This window comes from Saccopteryx bilineata, chromosome 2 (assembly GCF_036850765.1).
Source record: "Saccopteryx bilineata isolate mSacBil1 chromosome 2, mSacBil1_pri_phased_curated, whole genome shotgun sequence".
Taxonomy (NCBI): Eukaryota; Metazoa; Chordata; class Mammalia; order Chiroptera; family Emballonuridae; genus Saccopteryx; species Saccopteryx bilineata.
In genome coordinates this window covers 355,047,424-355,065,448 of record NC_089491.1, presented here as the reverse complement: position 1 = coordinate 355,065,448, position 18,025 = coordinate 355,047,424, and the positions used below count along the sequence as shown (strand labels likewise).

The 18,025-nt window shown below is 48.8% G+C and overlaps 3 protein-coding genes across 3 annotated transcripts; 2 read left to right on the top strand and 1 right to left on the bottom strand.

Annotated features, from left to right (window-relative positions):
• The first annotated feature begins 1,031 nt into the window (after positions 1-1,031).
• TM4SF5 (transmembrane 4 L six family member 5) lies at positions 1,032-8,858 on the top strand. Its single transcript, XM_066262904.1, has 5 exons — positions 1,032-1,290; positions 7,669-7,749; positions 8,149-8,285; positions 8,511-8,691; positions 8,768-8,858. Exons 1-5 carry the CDS (start codon positions 1,114-1,116, stop codon positions 8,780-8,782), a joined length of 591 nt encoding a protein of 196 aa, XP_066119001.1. The 5' UTR covers positions 1,032-1,113; the 3' UTR covers positions 8,783-8,858.
• A 2,851-nt stretch (positions 8,859-11,709) lies between these two features.
• VMO1 (vitelline membrane outer layer 1 homolog) lies at positions 11,710-13,331 on the bottom strand. The gene is made up of 3 exons (XM_066262903.1): positions 13,129-13,331; positions 12,363-12,478; positions 11,710-12,082 (listed from the first exon to the last, which is right to left on the bottom strand). The coding sequence occupies exons 1-3, from the start codon at positions 13,309-13,311 to the stop codon at positions 11,785-11,787; spliced, it is 597 nt and encodes a 198-aa protein (XP_066119000.1). The 5' UTR covers positions 13,312-13,331; the 3' UTR covers positions 11,710-11,784.
• Positions 13,332-15,021: 1,690 nt separating this feature from the next.
• On the top strand, positions 15,022-16,832 carry GLTPD2 (glycolipid transfer protein domain containing 2). The gene is made up of 4 exons (XM_066262897.1): positions 15,022-15,325; positions 15,433-15,497; positions 15,768-15,934; positions 16,030-16,832. The coding sequence occupies exons 1-4, from the start codon at positions 15,223-15,225 to the stop codon at positions 16,565-16,567; spliced, it is 873 nt and encodes a 290-aa protein (XP_066118994.1). The 5' UTR covers positions 15,022-15,222; the 3' UTR covers positions 16,568-16,832.
• Positions 16,833-18,025: the final 1,193 nt, after the last annotated feature.

Genomic DNA, 18,025 nt, shown 5'->3' with positions numbered 1-18,025 from the left:
TTTGACCTCAGATTGCCAACAACAAAAACCAGAGAGTGATCCTCAAGGGACTGGCTTGGATCATGTGGCCATGGCTGAGTCAAACACTGAGGCCAAAGGATGGACCGCTTTCATCAATCAGGCTTTAATCCAGAGCCCACACTGAGAGACAGGTGGTGGCTTCAACAGGACCTGGCTTTAACAAACAAATATGGAGAAGAAGAAATGAAAGAACAACAAATATCCAGTACCATCTTATTAGTTTCTTTTCTGAAGGAAACCTCCCTGCAGGACTAAGAGGAATGATGAGGCCACCATACATCTGCTTAATACATCCTAGTTCACAAAGTACCATATTTCCCCATGTATAAGACGCACCTTAATTTGGGGCCTGAAATTTGAAAAAAAATTTATTACATAAAGTTATTGAACTCAAATTTTATTCATCATAAAACTCATACAATTCCTCATCACTTTCAAAACTCCCATCCATTAGCTTGTCCTCATCTGTGTCTGATGACGTATCGCTGTCTTCAACAATGAGCGCAAAAACACGCACAAAAAAAGCGGGAAATGCAAGTAAAAAAATCTACAGCCACTGTATAAGACGCACCCAGTTATTAGACCCCAACTTTTTTGAAAAAAGGTGCATCTTATACATGGGGAAATATGGTACTTCTCACATTGTCTCATGGAATCCTCACAACCAGCCCACAAGCCCAGGACCCCACTATACCCTTGGTACGGATGAAGCAACTGAGACTTAGAGAAATTAAGGGGCTTGACTAAGTCACAGAGCAGGTAAGCAGCCAACAGAGGGGCTGAGGAGAGATGTGTTTAGAAAAAAGAGGAAGAACACACTGACCCCAGACAACTTCCTCTGTGTCAAGCTCCCCTCCTTCCCCGCCACATCCTCCCCTTTACCTCAGGGACAGCAACCCCTCCACCTCCAACTCCTCTTTGCCTGTGTCTCCTCCTTCTCTCTCTTATCATTGATCCTGCCTGTCAGGTTTCTGCCACACCTCTTCCCCGACCTTTGTTCCTTGCTGCGGGCTTGTTTTCCTCTCCCCTGGCCTTGGGGTTCACTTTCAGGCTCACTTTCATTCACTGCCTGTCCTTCCCAACCCCTTCACCATGTGCACAGGAAAGTGTGCCCGCTTTGTGGGGCTCCTCCTCATCCCCCTCTCCCTGGTCTGCATCGTGGCCAACGCCCTCCTGCTGGTGCCCAGTGGAAAGACCACTTGGACCGACAAGGACCACCTCAGCAAGCAAGTCTTTTTCATGGCTGGCTTCATCGGCGGGGGCCTGATGGTGAGAGGGCTAGAGAGGGAGCCCAGGCCAGGGGGCTGGGTACCACTCTGGAGGATTCAGAACAGGAGGGAGAGGGAGAGAAGAAAAAGGAATGCTGCCTGGGAAGGGATGGCAGTGGGGTGGTGGACACCTGGAGCCCCCTGGATCTGCTCCCAGACACAGAGCACTGTGTAGAGGTCGTAGAGAAGCCCCAGGGTCCCGAGCTAGATGTCTGAGGGGAACAAAAAGGAAGGGAGTCTCACTGCTCTAAGCAGCTTGGCTTCTGGGAAGAGAGTATGTCATAGCTGCCCCTCCCCATCCCCACTGCTGAACAGATGCTGGGAACACCTCACTACAAGGGTTGAGGCAAAAAGAACAGGTGGTTGTGTGGGAGCTTATCAAGGCAAGGTAATAATGGGCATGGGGTGGGGTGCTTTGAAAATGTCTGGAGCCAGGGAGCAGTGCCACTGATTAGTCATTCTATATACTTCTCAGCATGGTGTCACTCTCTCCAGCCTCCCTGTCTCTTCACTCTGAGCCCACATTTTTGGATTCCCTCTCTGTGCTCAGAGCTAAGGATAAACTAAAACCTAGGTCAGCATGGTGGAGAAGGTGCCCCCATGTCTTCTTGGAGACTAGAAACATCAGGAAAAGTAAGACCCTGGGAGACACAGATTTCCTGGACTTCTTAACTCCTATCCTCCAAGTCCCTCCCCATTAGAGAAACTTTTGGAAGGCCAAGCTAGTTTTACTTCTTCATGTGATGAGGACAAAAGATCTACCCAGCTTGGTTCCACACTTCTCAGAGTTCTCCTCTTCATCTCTTTCGTAGGTCCCGCCTAGCCAGCAATCTGTGCGGTCTTTCCTCCTACTCCCCCTCCCACATGGATTCATGGCTGTTGGACTCTACTCCATCCCTCTGATCTCAACTATCCCTGAGATATCACACTCCTCTTAGGCCTACATACTCACCCAGTGTCACATCATGCTCTTCTTCAGCCTAAACTATCCCCACCTTTCCAAAATCTAACCAGCCTGCTTCAGGGGAGATCCCTAAGGACGCCTTGTCAACATGCTCATTCCCAGGTTCTAAGCCATTCTTGAGAGGCTTTTTCAAATTTATTCACATTTTCTGTGTTATGCCACAGGGACACAGGCAAAGTCCCTGCTCTCCCTGAAGCTGCTATTCCCACTGGGGAGACACAGTATCAAAGAAGCAAGAATGTAAGCCTCATTACATTAAGTAGATTACATTACCCTGGCTATTGTGTGCCAGGTGCCTTGACCAGTGCCTTGCACTTAAGAGGCACTCAGAGTAAATAAATGAGCAAGATTATTTCAGATAAGAGTAGATATCATCAAGAAAACAAAGCAGGGTGCTGTCACAGAAAGCTTGTAGGACAAGGTTGGAGGCCACTTCTTATAAGTGTTTTCAAGGAAGGCCTTAATCAGGTGATGTCTGAACTGAGACCCCCACCCCCCAAAAAAGAATCAGCATTGCAGACAGGGTGACTAACCAGTACAAAGCCTAAGGCAGGAACAGGCCTGCATAGCTGAGTATCGGATAGGTGGCCAGTGCAGCTTAGGTTTAACAAGATGAGATCTTGGGTAGGCAGAGGCCAGAACACATACACTCTTGAAAGATACAGGAAAATCTGAATTTTATTTAAGTACAACAGAAAACCATTGAAGGACTTGTTACGTTTTTAAAAACTTTTTAAATTTGCTTTTGAACTTTTCTTTAAATCCTACAGACAAATGCCCAGATCCTTAGTATACAGGTTGGTGAATGTTTACAAAATGAGTACTCCCACATACACAGCACTTAGATCAAGATAAAGGTCATTACCAGAGTCTCAGATATGCCTCCTACCAGGTATACCTACCACTGACAAGTGTCCCAACTATCCTGACTTCTACCCCATGGATTAATTTTGCCTGTTTGGCCTTTATACAAATGGAACCATATAGTATGGACATTTTTGTGCCTGGCTTCTTGAGCTCAACATTATGTTTATGAGGTTCATTCATATTATTACATGTAGTTGTAGTTTGTTACTTCTTATGCATTCCATTGTGTGACTATACCACAATTTATCTAAACTTGCTACTGTTTATGGATATTTGGATAGTTCCTAACTTGGGTTTATTTCAAATAATGCTTTCATAAACAATCCTATAAATGTCTTTAGGTGAATAAATGTTTTCATTTCTGTTGAATGTATATCTAGGAGTGTATAAATATTCTTTAAATTTGTTTAAACTTTTATTTATTGAATTTTTTTAAAAAGAGAGAAAGGGAGAGAGAGAGAGAGAGAAACATCAATTTGTTGTTCCATTTATTTATGTATTCATTGGTTGATTCTTTTATGTGCCCTGACCAGAGATTAAACCTGCAACCTTGGTCTACCAGAACTGAGCTACTCAGCCAGAGCAAAACTTGTGGTTCTTAAGGTACAAATATTCAGTGCTACTAGATATTACCAAAGAGTTTTCTGAAGCTCTTATACCAAATCCATTTCCATTAGCAAAGTACGAGAGTTCTAATTGTTCAATACCCTATCGAATTGAAGAAGATACCTCCGGCAGCTATGTGGAGAATGGATAGTAGGGGGTCAATAGTGGATGCGGATAGACTAGATAGAGGTCACTGCAGTTGTCCAAGGAAGATGATAGTGGTTTGAACTAGGCCAGTGGCCAGGGAGATGGAGAAAAGTAAGCAGATTTAAGCTATAAACTCAGTGTTTCCTTCTGCATTTACAATTACCCATTTCTTTTCATTAAGATGAGTAGATAGAGAGTAAGACAGAGAAACTCAGATAACAAAAAGAAAGAAACAGAGTTTTAGCTGGGTAGCTCAGTTGGTTGGAGCGTGTCCCAAAATGCCAAGGTATGCCAAGGTTGCAAGTTCAATCCCTGGTCAAGGTACAAGAATCAATTAATGAATGCATAAGTAAGAGGAACAATATATCAAAATTGCTCTCTCCCCTGCCTTCCTCTCTCTAAAAAAAAATCAATAAAATTTTAAAAAATAGAAACACTTTGAAAAAGTAAAAATCTCAAATAGGTAGGTAATTCAAAATTAGTAAATCCAAAAGGCAATTCTAGGTGTCTTTGGATCCAGGAGCTTCCCAGTAAGTGATTTACCCAGAGAAACTAAGCCAGAGGATCAGAACTGGCCCTAGCCCTGTCATGAAACATGGAAGAGGGGAGAGTGTGTGGTGAAAAGTCCATTCATGGCCCTGGCCGGTTGGCTCAGTGGTAGAGCGTCGGCCTGGCATGCAGGAGTCCCAGGTTCAATTCCCGGCCAGGGCACACAGGAGAAGTGCCCATCTGCTTCTCCACCCCTCCCTCTCTCCTTCCTCTCTGTCTCTCAATTCCCCTCCTGCAGCCAAGGCTCCATTGGAGCAAAGTTGGCCCAGGCGCTGAGGATGGCTCTATGGCCTCTGCCTCAGGCGCTAGAATGGCTCTGGTTGCAACAGAGCAACGCCCCAGATGGGCAGAGCATCGCCCCCTGGTGGGCATGCCGGGTGGATCCCGGTCAGGCGCATGTGGGAGTCTGTCTGACTGCCTCCCCATTCCAACTTTAGAAAAATACAAAAATAATAATAATAATAATAATAAAAAGTCCATTCACCTCTGCAGGTGTTTCTGTGATGTTGCTATGGGTGATACAACAGAACTAAAACTTTCAACCCCTTCCCTGGAAAAGAAAAAATGCTGCTTTGTGTGGTGTGAGCAGACAGGTACACAGAGAGGCAAAGATCAAGACAGCTGTGGAATTCCAGAGATGGGAGGTAGGCAAAGAACCTGGCATGGTGCAATAAACAGCTGGAGCCAAAGTGAGGAGCCTCAAATGTCTTGCCAGAGTTGAGGTGTTTTTTTTTTAATTTTTTATTAACTCATATTTAGAGAAAGAGTAGAGAGAAAGAGAGAGAGAGAAGAAGGGGAGGAGCAGGAAGCATCAACTCCCATATGTGCCTTGACCAGGCAAGCCCAGGGTTTCAAACCAGCAACTTCAGCATTTCAGGTTGATGCTTTATCCACTGCGCCACCACAGGTCAGGCCCGAGTTGAGTTTTGATGGGCTACTCCTTTAGGAGGCTCTAAAGCAGGGGTAGTCAACCTTTTTATACCTACCGCCCACTTTTGTATCTCTGTTAATAGTAAAATTTTCTAACCGCCCACCGGTTCTACAGTAATGGTGATTTATAAAGTAGGGAAGTAACTTTACTTTATAAAATTTATAAAGCAGAGTTACAGAAAGTTAAAGCATATAATAATAATTACTTACCAAGTACTTTCTGTTGGATTTTTGCTAAGTTTGGCAGAATAAATCTTTATAAAACAACTTAACTATAGTTAAATCTATCTTTTTATTTATACTTTAGTTGCTCCACTACCACCCACCATGAAAGCTGGAACGCCCACTGGTGGGCAGTAGGGACCAGGTTGACTACTACTGCTAAAGGATGTGAGCATACAAAAGACTAGTTGAAAGTTAAGTTTAATCTGGCTGTTGGCAAGTAGGATGGAGTGTGGTGGTGTCCTGGTGCAAGAGATACAGGAATCTATATAGTAGGGAGACTGAAAACATCATCCTCATGGGAGGTGATTAGGGATTGACTGTGGAAGAAAAAGAGAGAACTGACATATTCAAGAGCCGCTGAAGGAAAAGTCGAGAGGGCCTGAGCTATGGCTGTGTGTAAAGAATTCAAGTTTTCAGCCTGACCTGTGGTGGCGCAGTGGATAAAGCCTCAGCCTGGAACGCTGAGGTCACTGGTTCAAAACCCTGGGCCTCCTCGGTCAAGGCACATATAGGAAGCAACTACGAAGAGTTGATGCTTCCTGCTTCTCCCCTTCCCCCCCCCCCCGCCCTCCTTCTCTATCTAAAAAGCAATCAATAAAACAAAATTAAATAAAAATTATTAAAAAAAAAAAAAAGAATTCAAGTTTTCCAGCTTGGGTGACCTGGAGGATATCCCCACTGATGTATATAAGAAAGTCAAAGGGAGGATGAATCTGGGTAATAAACTGCGAGGTCAGTATGAGGCTGACTGAATCTGAGCTCAAACCAAGACATTCAAATGAACATTTCCTTCAAGGTAGTTAGATCCAGGCCTTGGCCGGTTGGCTCAGCGGTAGAGCGTCGGCCTGGTGTGCAGGAGTCCCGGGTTCGATTCCCAGCCAGGGCACACAGGAGAAGCTCCCATCTGCTTCTCCACCCCTCCCCCTCTCCTTCCTCTCTGTCTCTCTCTTCCCCTCCAGCAGCTGAGGCTCCATTGGAGCAAAGATGGCCCAGGCGCTGGGGATGGCTCTATGGCCTCTGCCTCAGGCGCTAGAATGGCTCTGGATGCGACAGAGTGACGCCCCAGAAGGGCAGAGCATCGCCCCCTGGTGGGCATACCGGGTAGATCCCAGTTGGGCGCATGCGGGAGTCTGTCTGACTGCCTCCTCGTTTCCAGCTTTGGATAAATAAATAAATAAATAAATAAATAAATAAATAAATAAAAGATAGTTAGATCCAAACCAGAAGGCATGATGTAGGAGGTGACTATTGGCAGAGAGAAATGCTGATGCCCCGGAGGGGATGGGCTCTGCAAGGAAGGCAACAGGGAGAAAGAAAGACAAAGAGAACTAGAGCTGTATCTTAGGGATTCTTACACTTCCCTCAGCGCCTCCACTAACATTCTCCACCATGATCCCAGACACTCCAACACCACTATTATTTCATGCTGCTGAGGGAATTTATAGTTATTGAGCATTTACTGTGAACTAGGCCTTTTTTAAAAATTTTTATTTTATTTATTTATTTTTTTTTTTGAGGACATTTTCTGGCCCCAGCAGGGTAGCTCAATTGGTTAGAGCAGCCGTCTTCAAACTTTTTTTTTTCTCATGGCAAATATAAACTAATTAATAAGAAAAAGGGGGCACCAACCTCTTCTCCCTCAGTAACTACTTTATTTGTGCCATGCGATTAAAATGATTGTATTTAGTCAGGGACATTGACCTCTTCTCCCTTGGTTATTAATTTATGTGTGCCATAAGGGAAAAAAACAGTTGAAAATCACTAGGTCAGAGTGTCATCTGGGTACGCCAAGGTTGTGGGTTCAATCCACAGTCAGAGCACAAACAAATCTCAACCAGTGAATGCATGAGTGGAACAACAAACTCGATGTTTCTCTCTCACCTCGATCAATCAATCAATCAAAATTTTTTAAATTTATGATAAATTAATATAGAGCCTGAAAGTGCTCCTGCAGAAGTACAGGTAAGGTCTTCATACAGTCCAAAGGGCTGAGGACACCACAGGCAGGCTCCAGGAGGAGATAAGCACTGATTTAAGCAAGATTTTGAGGATCTGAAGGGACTCGCTGTGACGCTGACTCTTGTTCTATAGATACTGTGTCCGGGAATTGCAGCTGTTCGAGCAGGGGGCAAGGGCTGTTGCGGTGCAGGCTGCTGTGGAAATCGCTGCAGGGTAAGATCCAAATTAAGACAGGATTTAGGCTCGGTCTTTAAATATGTCTATGAAGAGCCAATCTAAAGCCAAGGTCCTTTCTTCCTAGCTACACTAGCTCCTCTACAAGAGTCCCAGGATCCACCTCTCCACTCCCTACCTCCACACCCCCCACAACCGCCCTGCCAATCTTAGGCCTCAATGGGCCTGATCAGAGAGGATTACAACCCCATAAACCTCCGCCACCTCTGGCTCCTAGAGTTAGCCTAGCAGCAGTGTTTGACGCGAAATGTATTTTAATGTGACTCGAGAAGAGCGAAGTAGTGTGGGGGAAGGGGGAGAAGCTAGGCGTGGCCTGCTCACCAGTGGGAAAGGTGCTGGGTGCTGCCCTACTCACCTGGCCTTCCACTCCGCGTCCAGATGCTGCGTTCGATCTTCTGCTCGGCGTTTGGGGTGCTCGGTGCCATCTACTGTCTCGCAGTATCGGGCTCCGGGCTCCGAATTGGACCCAAATGCTTAGTGGACCGCACGTGGCTCTACCCTTTCGAAGAAACCTCGTAAGGCTTAGCCTGTTTTCGCGCCCCCACCCCCCGCCCCCATTCTGTGCCTCTCCCCACGTGGAGCTGGAAACCTGGGCGGGATTCGCCTTGGAGGGAGCTTCCTCCACGTAGGCCAAATAAACCCTTTGCAAATTGCCCCCTGGAACATGCTCGGGTGGGATGGGGAACCGGGAGGGTGCTCTCGGCAGTGACCATCTTTCTCACCTCTTTCGGGGTCCACAGAGGCTCTTACTTACTCAACCGTACCCAATGGAGTCTGTGCGAGGAGCCTCCTAATGTCGTCTACTGGAATGTGACACTCTTCTCGCTGCTGGTGGCTGCCTCGTGCCTGGAGCTCCTGCTGTGCGGGGTGCAGATGGTGAACGCGATCCTTGGTGTCTTCTGCGGCGATTGCAGGAAGGAGGTGAGACGGCGGGCGGAGGAGCTTTAAAGAGAAACTACTCGCTCCTGGGCTGAGTTCTCACTTTCTCTTTCCCCAGAGTGCCCCTCACTGAGGCTCCACTGGCTGCCCTCCTTGCTGCTGGACAACCACCTTTCCCGCCCCCGTCCTGGAATAAACGTTATGAGCTCTCTTGGCGCGTCTCATATTGTGCTCTATGCAAGGAGCGTCCAAAGGTCTCCAAATACGCTGGAGCTTGGGTCGCTTATTTTCCTGCAAATAGTTATTGAGCTATTAGTGCGCGTTGGAATTATAGTAGTTAACAAGATAGGCAAGTTCTGTACTTTCAAATAATTTAACATTCCGTGGTAGAGGATGGACAACTTTTTTTTTTTTTTTTGTATTTCTCTGAAGCCGGAAACGGGGAGAGACAGTCAGACAGACTCCCGCATGCGCCCGACCGGGATCCACCCGGCACGCCCACCAGGGGGCGACGCTCTGCCCACCAGGGGGCGATGCTCTGCCCCTCCGGGGCGTCGCTTCTGTTGCGACCAGAGCCACTCTAACGCCTGGGGCAGAGGCCAAGGAACCATCCCCAGTGCCCGGGCCATCTTTGCTCCAATGGAGCCTCGCTGTGGGAGGGGAAGAGAGAAACAGAGAGGAAGGAGAGGGGGAGGGGTGGAGAAGCAGATGGGCGCTTCTTCTGTGTGCCCTGGCCGGGAATCGAACCCGGGACCCCTGCACGCCAGGCCGACGCTCCACCACTGAGCCAACCAGCCAGGGCCGAGGATGGACAAGTGTTTTTTTTTTTAATTGATTTTAGTGAGAGAAGAAGGGAGATATAGGAGCATCAATATGTTCCTTTATGTGCCCTGACCGGGATAGCACTGCGCAACCTTTGCTCTTCTGGAGGATGCTCTAATCAACTGAGTTATTCTGCCAGGGCAAAGATGGACAGACGCAAAAGATCAACTGGTGATAAGCACTTATAAAAACACGTCGATAATGGGATAGATATTGGCTGATGAAAGGTCTTTTTTTTTTTTTTTTTTTTTTTTTTTTTGTATTTTTCTGAAGTCGGAAACGAGGAGGCAGTCAGACAGACTCCTGCATGCGCCTGACCGGGATCCACCCGGCATGCCCACCAGGGGGCGATGCTCTGCCCATCCGGGGCGTTGCTCTGTTACAACCAGAGCCATTCTAGCGCCTGAGGCAGAGGCCATCTTTGCTCCAATGGAGACTTGGCTGCGGGAGGGGAAGAGAAAGACAGAGAGGAAGGAGAGAGGGAGGGGTGGAGAAGCAGATGGGCTCTTCTCCTGTGTGCCCTGGCCGGGAACCGAACCCAGGACTCCTGCACGCCAGGCCGATGCTCTACCACTGAGCCAACTGGCCAGGGCCTGGAAAGTCTTTTTAAAATAAGATAAAGTTCAGCCCTGGCTGGGTGGCTCCGTGGATCGAATGTTGTCCCCACATGCCAACGTTGCAAGTTCAATCCCCGGTCAGGGCATATACAAGACGCAACTAATGAGTGCACACCTTAGTGAAACAACTAGTCAATGCTTCCCCCCCCCCCTTCAGCTCTCTCAAATCAATGGAAAAAAAATAAAATTAGCCCTGGCCGGTTGGCTCAGCGGTAGAGCGTCGGCCTAGCGTGCGGAGGACCCGGGTTCGATTCCCGGCCAGGGCACACAGGAGAAGCACCCATTTGCTTCTCCACCCCTCCACCGCGCCTTCCTCTCTGTCTCTCTCTTCCCCTCCCGCAGCCAAGGCTCCATTGGAGCAAAGATGGCCCGGGCACTGGGGTTGGCTCTGTGGCCTCTGCCTCAGGCGCTAGAGTGGCTCTGGTCGCAACATGGCGATGGCCAGGATGGGCAGAGCATCGCCCCCTGGTGGGCAGAGCGTCGCCCCTGGTGGGCGTGCCGGGTGGATCCCGGTCGGGTGCATGCGGAGTCTGTCTGACTGTCTCTCCCCGTTTCCAGCTTCGGAAAAGTGCAAAAAAAAAAAAAAAAATTAAAAAAATAATGGCCCTGGCCGGTTGGTTCACTGATAGAGCGTCAGCCTGATGATGTGTGGATGTCTGGGGTTTGATTCTCTGTCAGGGCACACAGGAGACCTGCTCATCTGCTTTTCCACCCCTCCCCCTCTCGATTCTCTCTCTCTCTCTCTCTCTCTCTCTCTCTCCCCCCTTCTCTCCCCTCCTGAAGCCATGGATCAATTAGAGCGAGTTGGCGCTGAGGATGGCTCCATGGCTTCTGTCTCCAGCGCTAAAAAATGGCTCTGGTTGCAACGGAGCAAAGGCCCCAGATGGGCAGAACATCGCCTCTTAGTGGGCTTGCCAGGTGGATCCCTTTCAGGGCACATGCAGGAATTTGTCTCTGCCTCCCCTCCTTTCACTACATAAAAATAAAAATAATAATAAGTGGGGCCCTGGCAGGATAGCTCGTTTGGTTGGAGAATCTTCCTGAAACTCAGAGGTTGCTAGTTGGATCCCTGATCAGAGCACATACAGGAAGAGATCGATGTTCCTGTCTCTGTCTCTATCTCTCTCCCTTCCTCTCTCTAAAATCAATACAATAAACATTAAAAAAAGAAAAATAAAAAAATATGAGAGTCCTAGAAAGGGAAATCAGTATATAGAAAAGCCATTGTTTGAGTTTGTTGAGTTTGTAGTGTGTGGGCGGCAACTATGGGAAAGACACATTAACCAATTAAGCTCCAGAAAATGAAGCCTGAAGAGGTTGTAAAATGTCACTCCTAATTTGATAGAAATTTCTTAATCTGAGGTTACAGGTGGTTCGGAAAAGAAACAAACTGGGCTTTTAACGGGGATGAAGTGTTTGCAGACGCCCTCAGAATGCCAGGGTCTTCATTAACTTGTATGCAGTTGTATTTAAGTGCATCTTTCTGGACTATGGGTCCCTGACTTTCAGTAGCCTGCCATAGACGCCTGACACCAAACCTGAATTTCAGCCTGGCCTGATGCTAGGTTAGAAGGAAGACAAGGAGACGCAGTTTCCTGCCCCTCAAATAAGTGAAACCAAAGCCAAGACAGAGAAGCTTTAATAGCAGGAGATGGGACAAGCCAGGGGTGGGTCCAGGGAGAGGGCTTCGAAGGTGTCAACTGAGGCAGCAGAAAAAACGCACGTCATTAACCGCGGTGTCATCGCGGAGGCCTCTAGGACGCTCGATCTTGATTTGCAAGCCGCACAAGCCTTTAGGGCATGGCTCGCTCCAGTTTCCAAAGTCCCCCCAGGTTTGGCCAGGCCCCTCCAGCTCCGTGCCATCGGAGCAGCGGAAGCGTACGTTGTTTGCAGCGGTGTTGTCCCCAGGGGTCATTGGTGGCTCCACGCGAAGCGAGAAAGCCACGAGGAAACTGCCATCGGGACACCACAGTGGCTCACTCCACACGCCCCACCTGCAAGGGGAGGGGACACTCACTGACTCTGCAGGAGCCCCCTTCCAACCTCCAGTTCGACCCAGTCCTTGGGACCTCCCAGCTAGGTGCTACGCGACTCCGGTGGGTTGGGTCTAATCACCTGACATTCACCGAGGTGCGGAGGGGAGGTTTACCACCTACTCTGCAGGTCTAAAGTGCCCCACAGCTCTGGAGGAACCCCTCAGCTGAGAGGGGTGTTTGTAACAGAAGATAAGGGGCATACCCCCACCCGAGGGGATCACTGTCCCTTGTCCCCCACCTTCCAGACTGGGACTCCACTACGTGAGTGTTGAGCTCTGCATTCCCACCGGCGCAGTGCAGCCGGATCCCGTTCAGTGCAGTGTCGTCTCCCTGAATGCCTTGAGGGGGCTCCACCTGGGCGGCAAGATGAGGGGTAAAGACTAGTCAAAACACTACTTTCTATTCTCTATTTTCTTTTCTTTTATTTATTCATTTTAGAGAGTAGAGAAAGAGAGGGAGGGGAAAGCAGAAAGCATCAGCTCCCATATGTGCCTTGATCAGGCAAGCCCAGGGTTAGAACCCGCCACCTCAACGTTCCAGGTCGACGCTTTATCCACTGCACCACCATAGGTCAGGCTCTATTTTTATTTTTTATAAGTAGATGTTGAATTCATTCTTTTTCATTTTTATTACTGGAACTAGTTGGTGTTTTAAAAATAAATTTGGGAGGTTAAAGCCTCTAGTATGTGGAACTGTATGCCTTTAGTGGATACATTTAAAATATTTAAAAAATTTTGCCTGACCTGGAGTGGATAAAGCATCGACCTGGAATGCTGAGGTTTCTGGTTCAAAACCCTGGGCTTACCAGGCCAAGGCACATATGGGAGTTAATACTTCCTGCTTCTCCCTCCTTCTATCTCTCTGTCTCTCCTCTCTAAAAATAATCAAGTCTTAAAATAGTTTTAAAATTACTTTAAGAATAATAATAAAAAGTAGACTACCATTCTCTTTTCTGGGGTCTCGCGCAACTCTGCCCCTGTTGAGACTTAGGTCTGAGCCCTCACCTTGATGGAGAACCCGCTGCTGAAGAATCCGTCAGGACACATCTCGGGCCAGGCCCAGTCTCCCCATGGACCCCCGTTGGTCACCTCGATGACTTTAGTATAGCCGCTCAAACCGCCTACTCTACCATGTCCACAGCATATCACCCACAGCAGCAGCAGCTTGGCTCCCACGGTCTGCTCCATCCTGCAGCCTCTATGAGTCCTGGCCCCTTAAACAGGTTTATACCACCTCTGCCCCTGCGAGGGCTCCGATTGCGGAAGGGCTACCTGGATTAAGTGACACAAAAAACTAATCCGCTCCTGGAACCCTGCAGACCCAATGTTCTGCTCAGGGAGACATAGGCTCCCAGAACCAGAGGAGGAACATCAGGAGATGGCAAGCTGAAATAATCACCACCTACTGAGCGTTTACCAAAGGCCACGAATTGTGGCCAGTGTTTAGCAAACGTGTTCTATTTAATTCTCACAATTTCAGGAGGTGGAATTACCCTTCCTATTGTGCAGATTAGAGAGTTGGGGTTTAGCAATGGCAAGCGACTTGCCTACGGTCACAACATGCTGGGAAACATTCCAACACTGGGAAATGGGGACCCCAAGGCTAGGGATGGAAGTGAAGGCTCCGAAATCCCATTGGACAGGATTGGTCAGGAGTGAACTTAAGGACTTCCAAGATGATGCAAGAGCATCAGAGTGAGAGGTAGGGCAAGAACCCATGATCTGTGGGAGGTAGGAAGGGTCTTCCCAGAGATTGGGGTCTTTAATCCTTGAGAATCTGAATACTCTTCTTCACCCCCAGAAGAAAATATACAAAAAGACAGGAATAATTCTAAGAAATTTATGGACAGGGAACTAAGAAGAGGAAATGTTGTTTCTTTGACTGCATCCTCTATCCTTTCCCTGAATGTTTCCCCCCAATAGCCACTAGGTGGACTCATTTGCAAAAACCAAACCAAACAAAAAATTGGCTCCAATTTGCCACGGGGAGCACCATCCCTAATTTGTCTCTCAAACACATTCCTTTGTTTACTCAACATATATATATTTTTAACAATAATGTGCTTTGGCCTAGGCAGTATTCTAAGTGCAACCAAAATAGAACTGCAGCCAAGTAAAACAAGGCCCCTTTATCAGAGCTGACATTACAGTGGGATAAACAAATTATAAATAAATTCTCCAATAGATCTTGAGCTCTATGAAGGTACTTTTTTAGGTTGGTTTGATAAATAATTCAGAAACCAATCTGGAGTTTTAAAAAAATTAATTATGTAAAATTCAGATTCCTAAGCCCTGGCTGGCTAGTTTAGCTGGTTAGAACATTGTCCTGATCGTCCTAGGCTGCAAGTTTGGTCCCTGGTCAGGGCACATATAAGAATCAACCAATAAATGCAAAAGTGGAACAACAAATCAATATTTCTCTCCCTCTCCCCTTCCTCTCACTCTAAAATCAATAAACAAAAAAAATTTTAATGTAAAAGGATAAAGCCTGAAATATATTGAGTATAATCAAGAGGTCATGCATCCAGATCAAAATAAAGTCCCGTGGAGATAGGCTAGAGAATTTGGAAGTGAGTGTCCCCTGGATCACAGGTGCCCCATGCTTGAACTTAATAGGTAAGATTTATGGAGCAATTGTGGTGAGCTTTTCCATTTACAGTGTTTGCACATACATTATCATTTAATCCTCGCAAAGCACCTATTATTATCCTCAATTTACAGTGGAAAGAAGGAACTTAAGCCCACAGTTAACTTTGGGCCCACACCACAGCTCAGTGGGAGAGGTGGTTCTGACCCCAGCCTCCTTTCCCAATACTCAGGCTGCCTCCCCCCCGCCCCAGGCTGCCTCTTAATACAACCTGGCCCTACAGGAAGGGAAATACTGAGACGTCTCATTGTCATCGAACTTTCCAAATCCTCTTAATCTGGTTTCTCAGCCCTGAGATGCTGCCCTCTGGGGCAAAGGGCACAGGGGAAGGGGACTTAGATTAATTATTAACCCTTGCACACAGTGCACCGCGGACTTCTCTTCGTTCTCAGAAGCGGAGGGACAAAGATTGGGTAGGAACCAGTGAGGGAGTGGTGGTCCCAGCAGCAGCCATGGGGGTCGCGCTGCATCCACAGGTCCCCCGGCGCTGGTTCCGCCATACAATTCCTCTCGCCATCTTAGCGCTGCTACTTTATCTCTGTGCTCGGAGCCTACGTGAGTGGCCTCTTCCCTCAACTCCTCTGGGAGGAACCCAGGAGTCCAGATTCTTGGGACCTAAATTCCCTGTTAGAGCCCTCACCGTTTCACCTTGCCTCCCCCAGGCTCCCTCTCAGGCTGCGGACCCGGGGCACTGTCCTGCATTACCGAGGGATCGCCGCCTCTGCAGGTAAACTCGGGGCAGGGCTGGGACTGGGAGATCCAGGTAGGGCCCTGAACAGGGGTAAGTGGAGCCAGGCTGACTCGCTGGTAAAGAGCACGAGTCCTCTTTCCTGCATCCCCTCTCCCAACAGAAGCTCAGAGTACGCAGGAGGGACACCAACTAGACTTTAGGAATAATTTCTTCAGAACCCAACTGGGCTACTTGGCGAAGGAGACACAACAGGCTAGGGGTTCTGTTCCCGCCTCCCTCTCTCCCCCATCATATCTACTCCCCCAGGTCCAGCAACAGTCGGGATCCCTGGAAGCCTCAGAGCGGGAAGAGCCTCAATGTCTTGGCCCACAAGGGATGCTAGGACGCATGATGAGGCCGTTCCGCGCCAGTCTGAACTCCAAAGGGGATGTGGAGTTGTCACAGTACCTGGCGGGATGGAGGGAGCTAATCAAGTGAGTGGTCTCTCTCCCTTCATCCAGCCTCTGCCTCCAGTGGCTCCACTGTCCTCTCTCTAACCATCCCACTCTTCCCACCACCAAACACACAGGTTCCTAAGTCCCTTCGGCTCCATTTTTGCCTTCGCCACAAGCGAGGCCTTCACTAAAGTGACAGCCCTCGAGGCTCGGGTGCACGGCCCAGATGCAGCGCAATACAAGTCGCTGGCGGCAATGGTGGCGTGGGAGCGGCGGGCGGGGCTGCTGGAGCAGCCTGGGATCGCCCCTCGAGACTCGGCCGGGTCCTCCGGCTCACGAACAACGCTCCTGCTGCACCGTGCACTACGCTGGTCCCAGCTTTGCCTCCACCGGGTGGCGACCGGGGCGCTCGGAGGTCCGGACGCCGGTGAGCAGTGCAACGACGCGTACGGCACAGTTCTGGGCCCGCACCACCCCTGGCTGGTCCGTCAGGCCGTCCGCCTCGCATTCCTCTCCTTCCCGGGTCGCGGCCGCTTGCTGGAGCTGGCGTGCCCGGGAACCAGAGAAGCGGAGGCGCGCGCCGCGCTGGCCCGCGCCGCAGGCACACTGGAGGAAGTCTACAACCGGACCCAGGGCTTGCTGGCCGAGCGCGGCTTGCTCCAACTGGCTTAAGACCGGCATCGGCAGGATCCGCTAGGAAGAGAGCGCCCTGGGGCGGGGCTAGGGCAACACAGGATTTAGGGTAGAACCTTCGGCTCTCACCTCCAGGACCAGGGGGCGGGGCATCCGATAGCCCGCCTCTTTGGTGACGTCACTCCCTTGAAGGCGCGCCCCCTGTAGGGGTGGGGTCTTTTTTTTTTCAGCTCCTCCCTGCACCCGAAGTCCTGGGAAGAAGGGAGAAGCTGTGGGGAATAAAAAGTAGTCTTTCGTAGCCGTCGATTTAGGGCGGTTTTGGGGATGCCAGCACGCGCTTAAGGGAAATAGAAAAAAAATAGATGTGGGAAGATGTGTCATACTTGTTCCAGGCAGCCGAGAGACTCACGTTCCCCTTGGTTATCTCAACCACTACTATGGCTTCCTTTGCCAACTACATGCCAGATCTCCAGCCCAGATCTATCCCCTGAGCTCCAGCCCTCATAAAGCTAAATATTTCCTGGACATCTCCACAGACTGCAAATGCAACAGGTCCAACTGGGATCCATCGCCTCCTCCTAGAACTGCACCTCTTCTTGTGTTCCTTGTACCTATGAATAAGTAGCAACCTCTTCTGGCAACCACCCAAGCTTAAAACCCGTCTATTATGCCTCACACCAACTAGAAACTCAGCTCAATAATGCATTTTTATTTAGTGGCTTTTTGGGCACTCCCACAAGGATAGTGAACATGAAAGGGCTTAGCCATTTCATACACTGATAACTCCCAAATCATAATTCCAACCCACTTTCCCCTGGACTCCAGAATCCTATCTATACACCTCCTTATTTGGCATTTCCACTTAGATTTCAACTATACATAGCAAACTTTTTTTTTTTTTTTTTTTTTTTTTTTTAGTTCATTGAGAGGAGGGGAGGCAAAGAGACAGATTCCCACATGCGCCTCCACTGGATACACCTAGCAAGCCCACTAGGGCACTAGGGGGAATGCTCTGCCCTTCTGGGGGGTGAGGGTGGGGTTGTTCCGTTGCTCAGCAACTGAGCTCTTCTTAGGGCCTGAAGCAGAGGCCATGGAGGCATCCTCAGTGCCCAGAGCCAACTCGCTCCAATTGAGCCATGGCTGCAGGAGTGGCAGAGAGAGAGAGAGAGAGAGAGAGAGAGAAGTGGGGGGGATGGAGAAGCAGATGAGTGCTTCTCCTTTGTGGCCTGACTGGGAATTGAACCTGGGACATCCACATGCCAGGCTGATGCTCTACCACTGAGCAAACCGGCCAGGGCCAGACATAGCAAACTTAACATGCCCCAAACTAAGCTTCTAATACCCTTTCCTCCCAAAATATTTAGTGCCTTTGCTATCTTAGTTAATGCCAATTCTGTTTTTCCAGGTCCTTACACCAAAAGCCTGGTAGTCATTCTGACTCTTCTGTTTCTCTTTCATCATACCTGTCAAATTCTGTCAGAATTTGACCATTTCCCA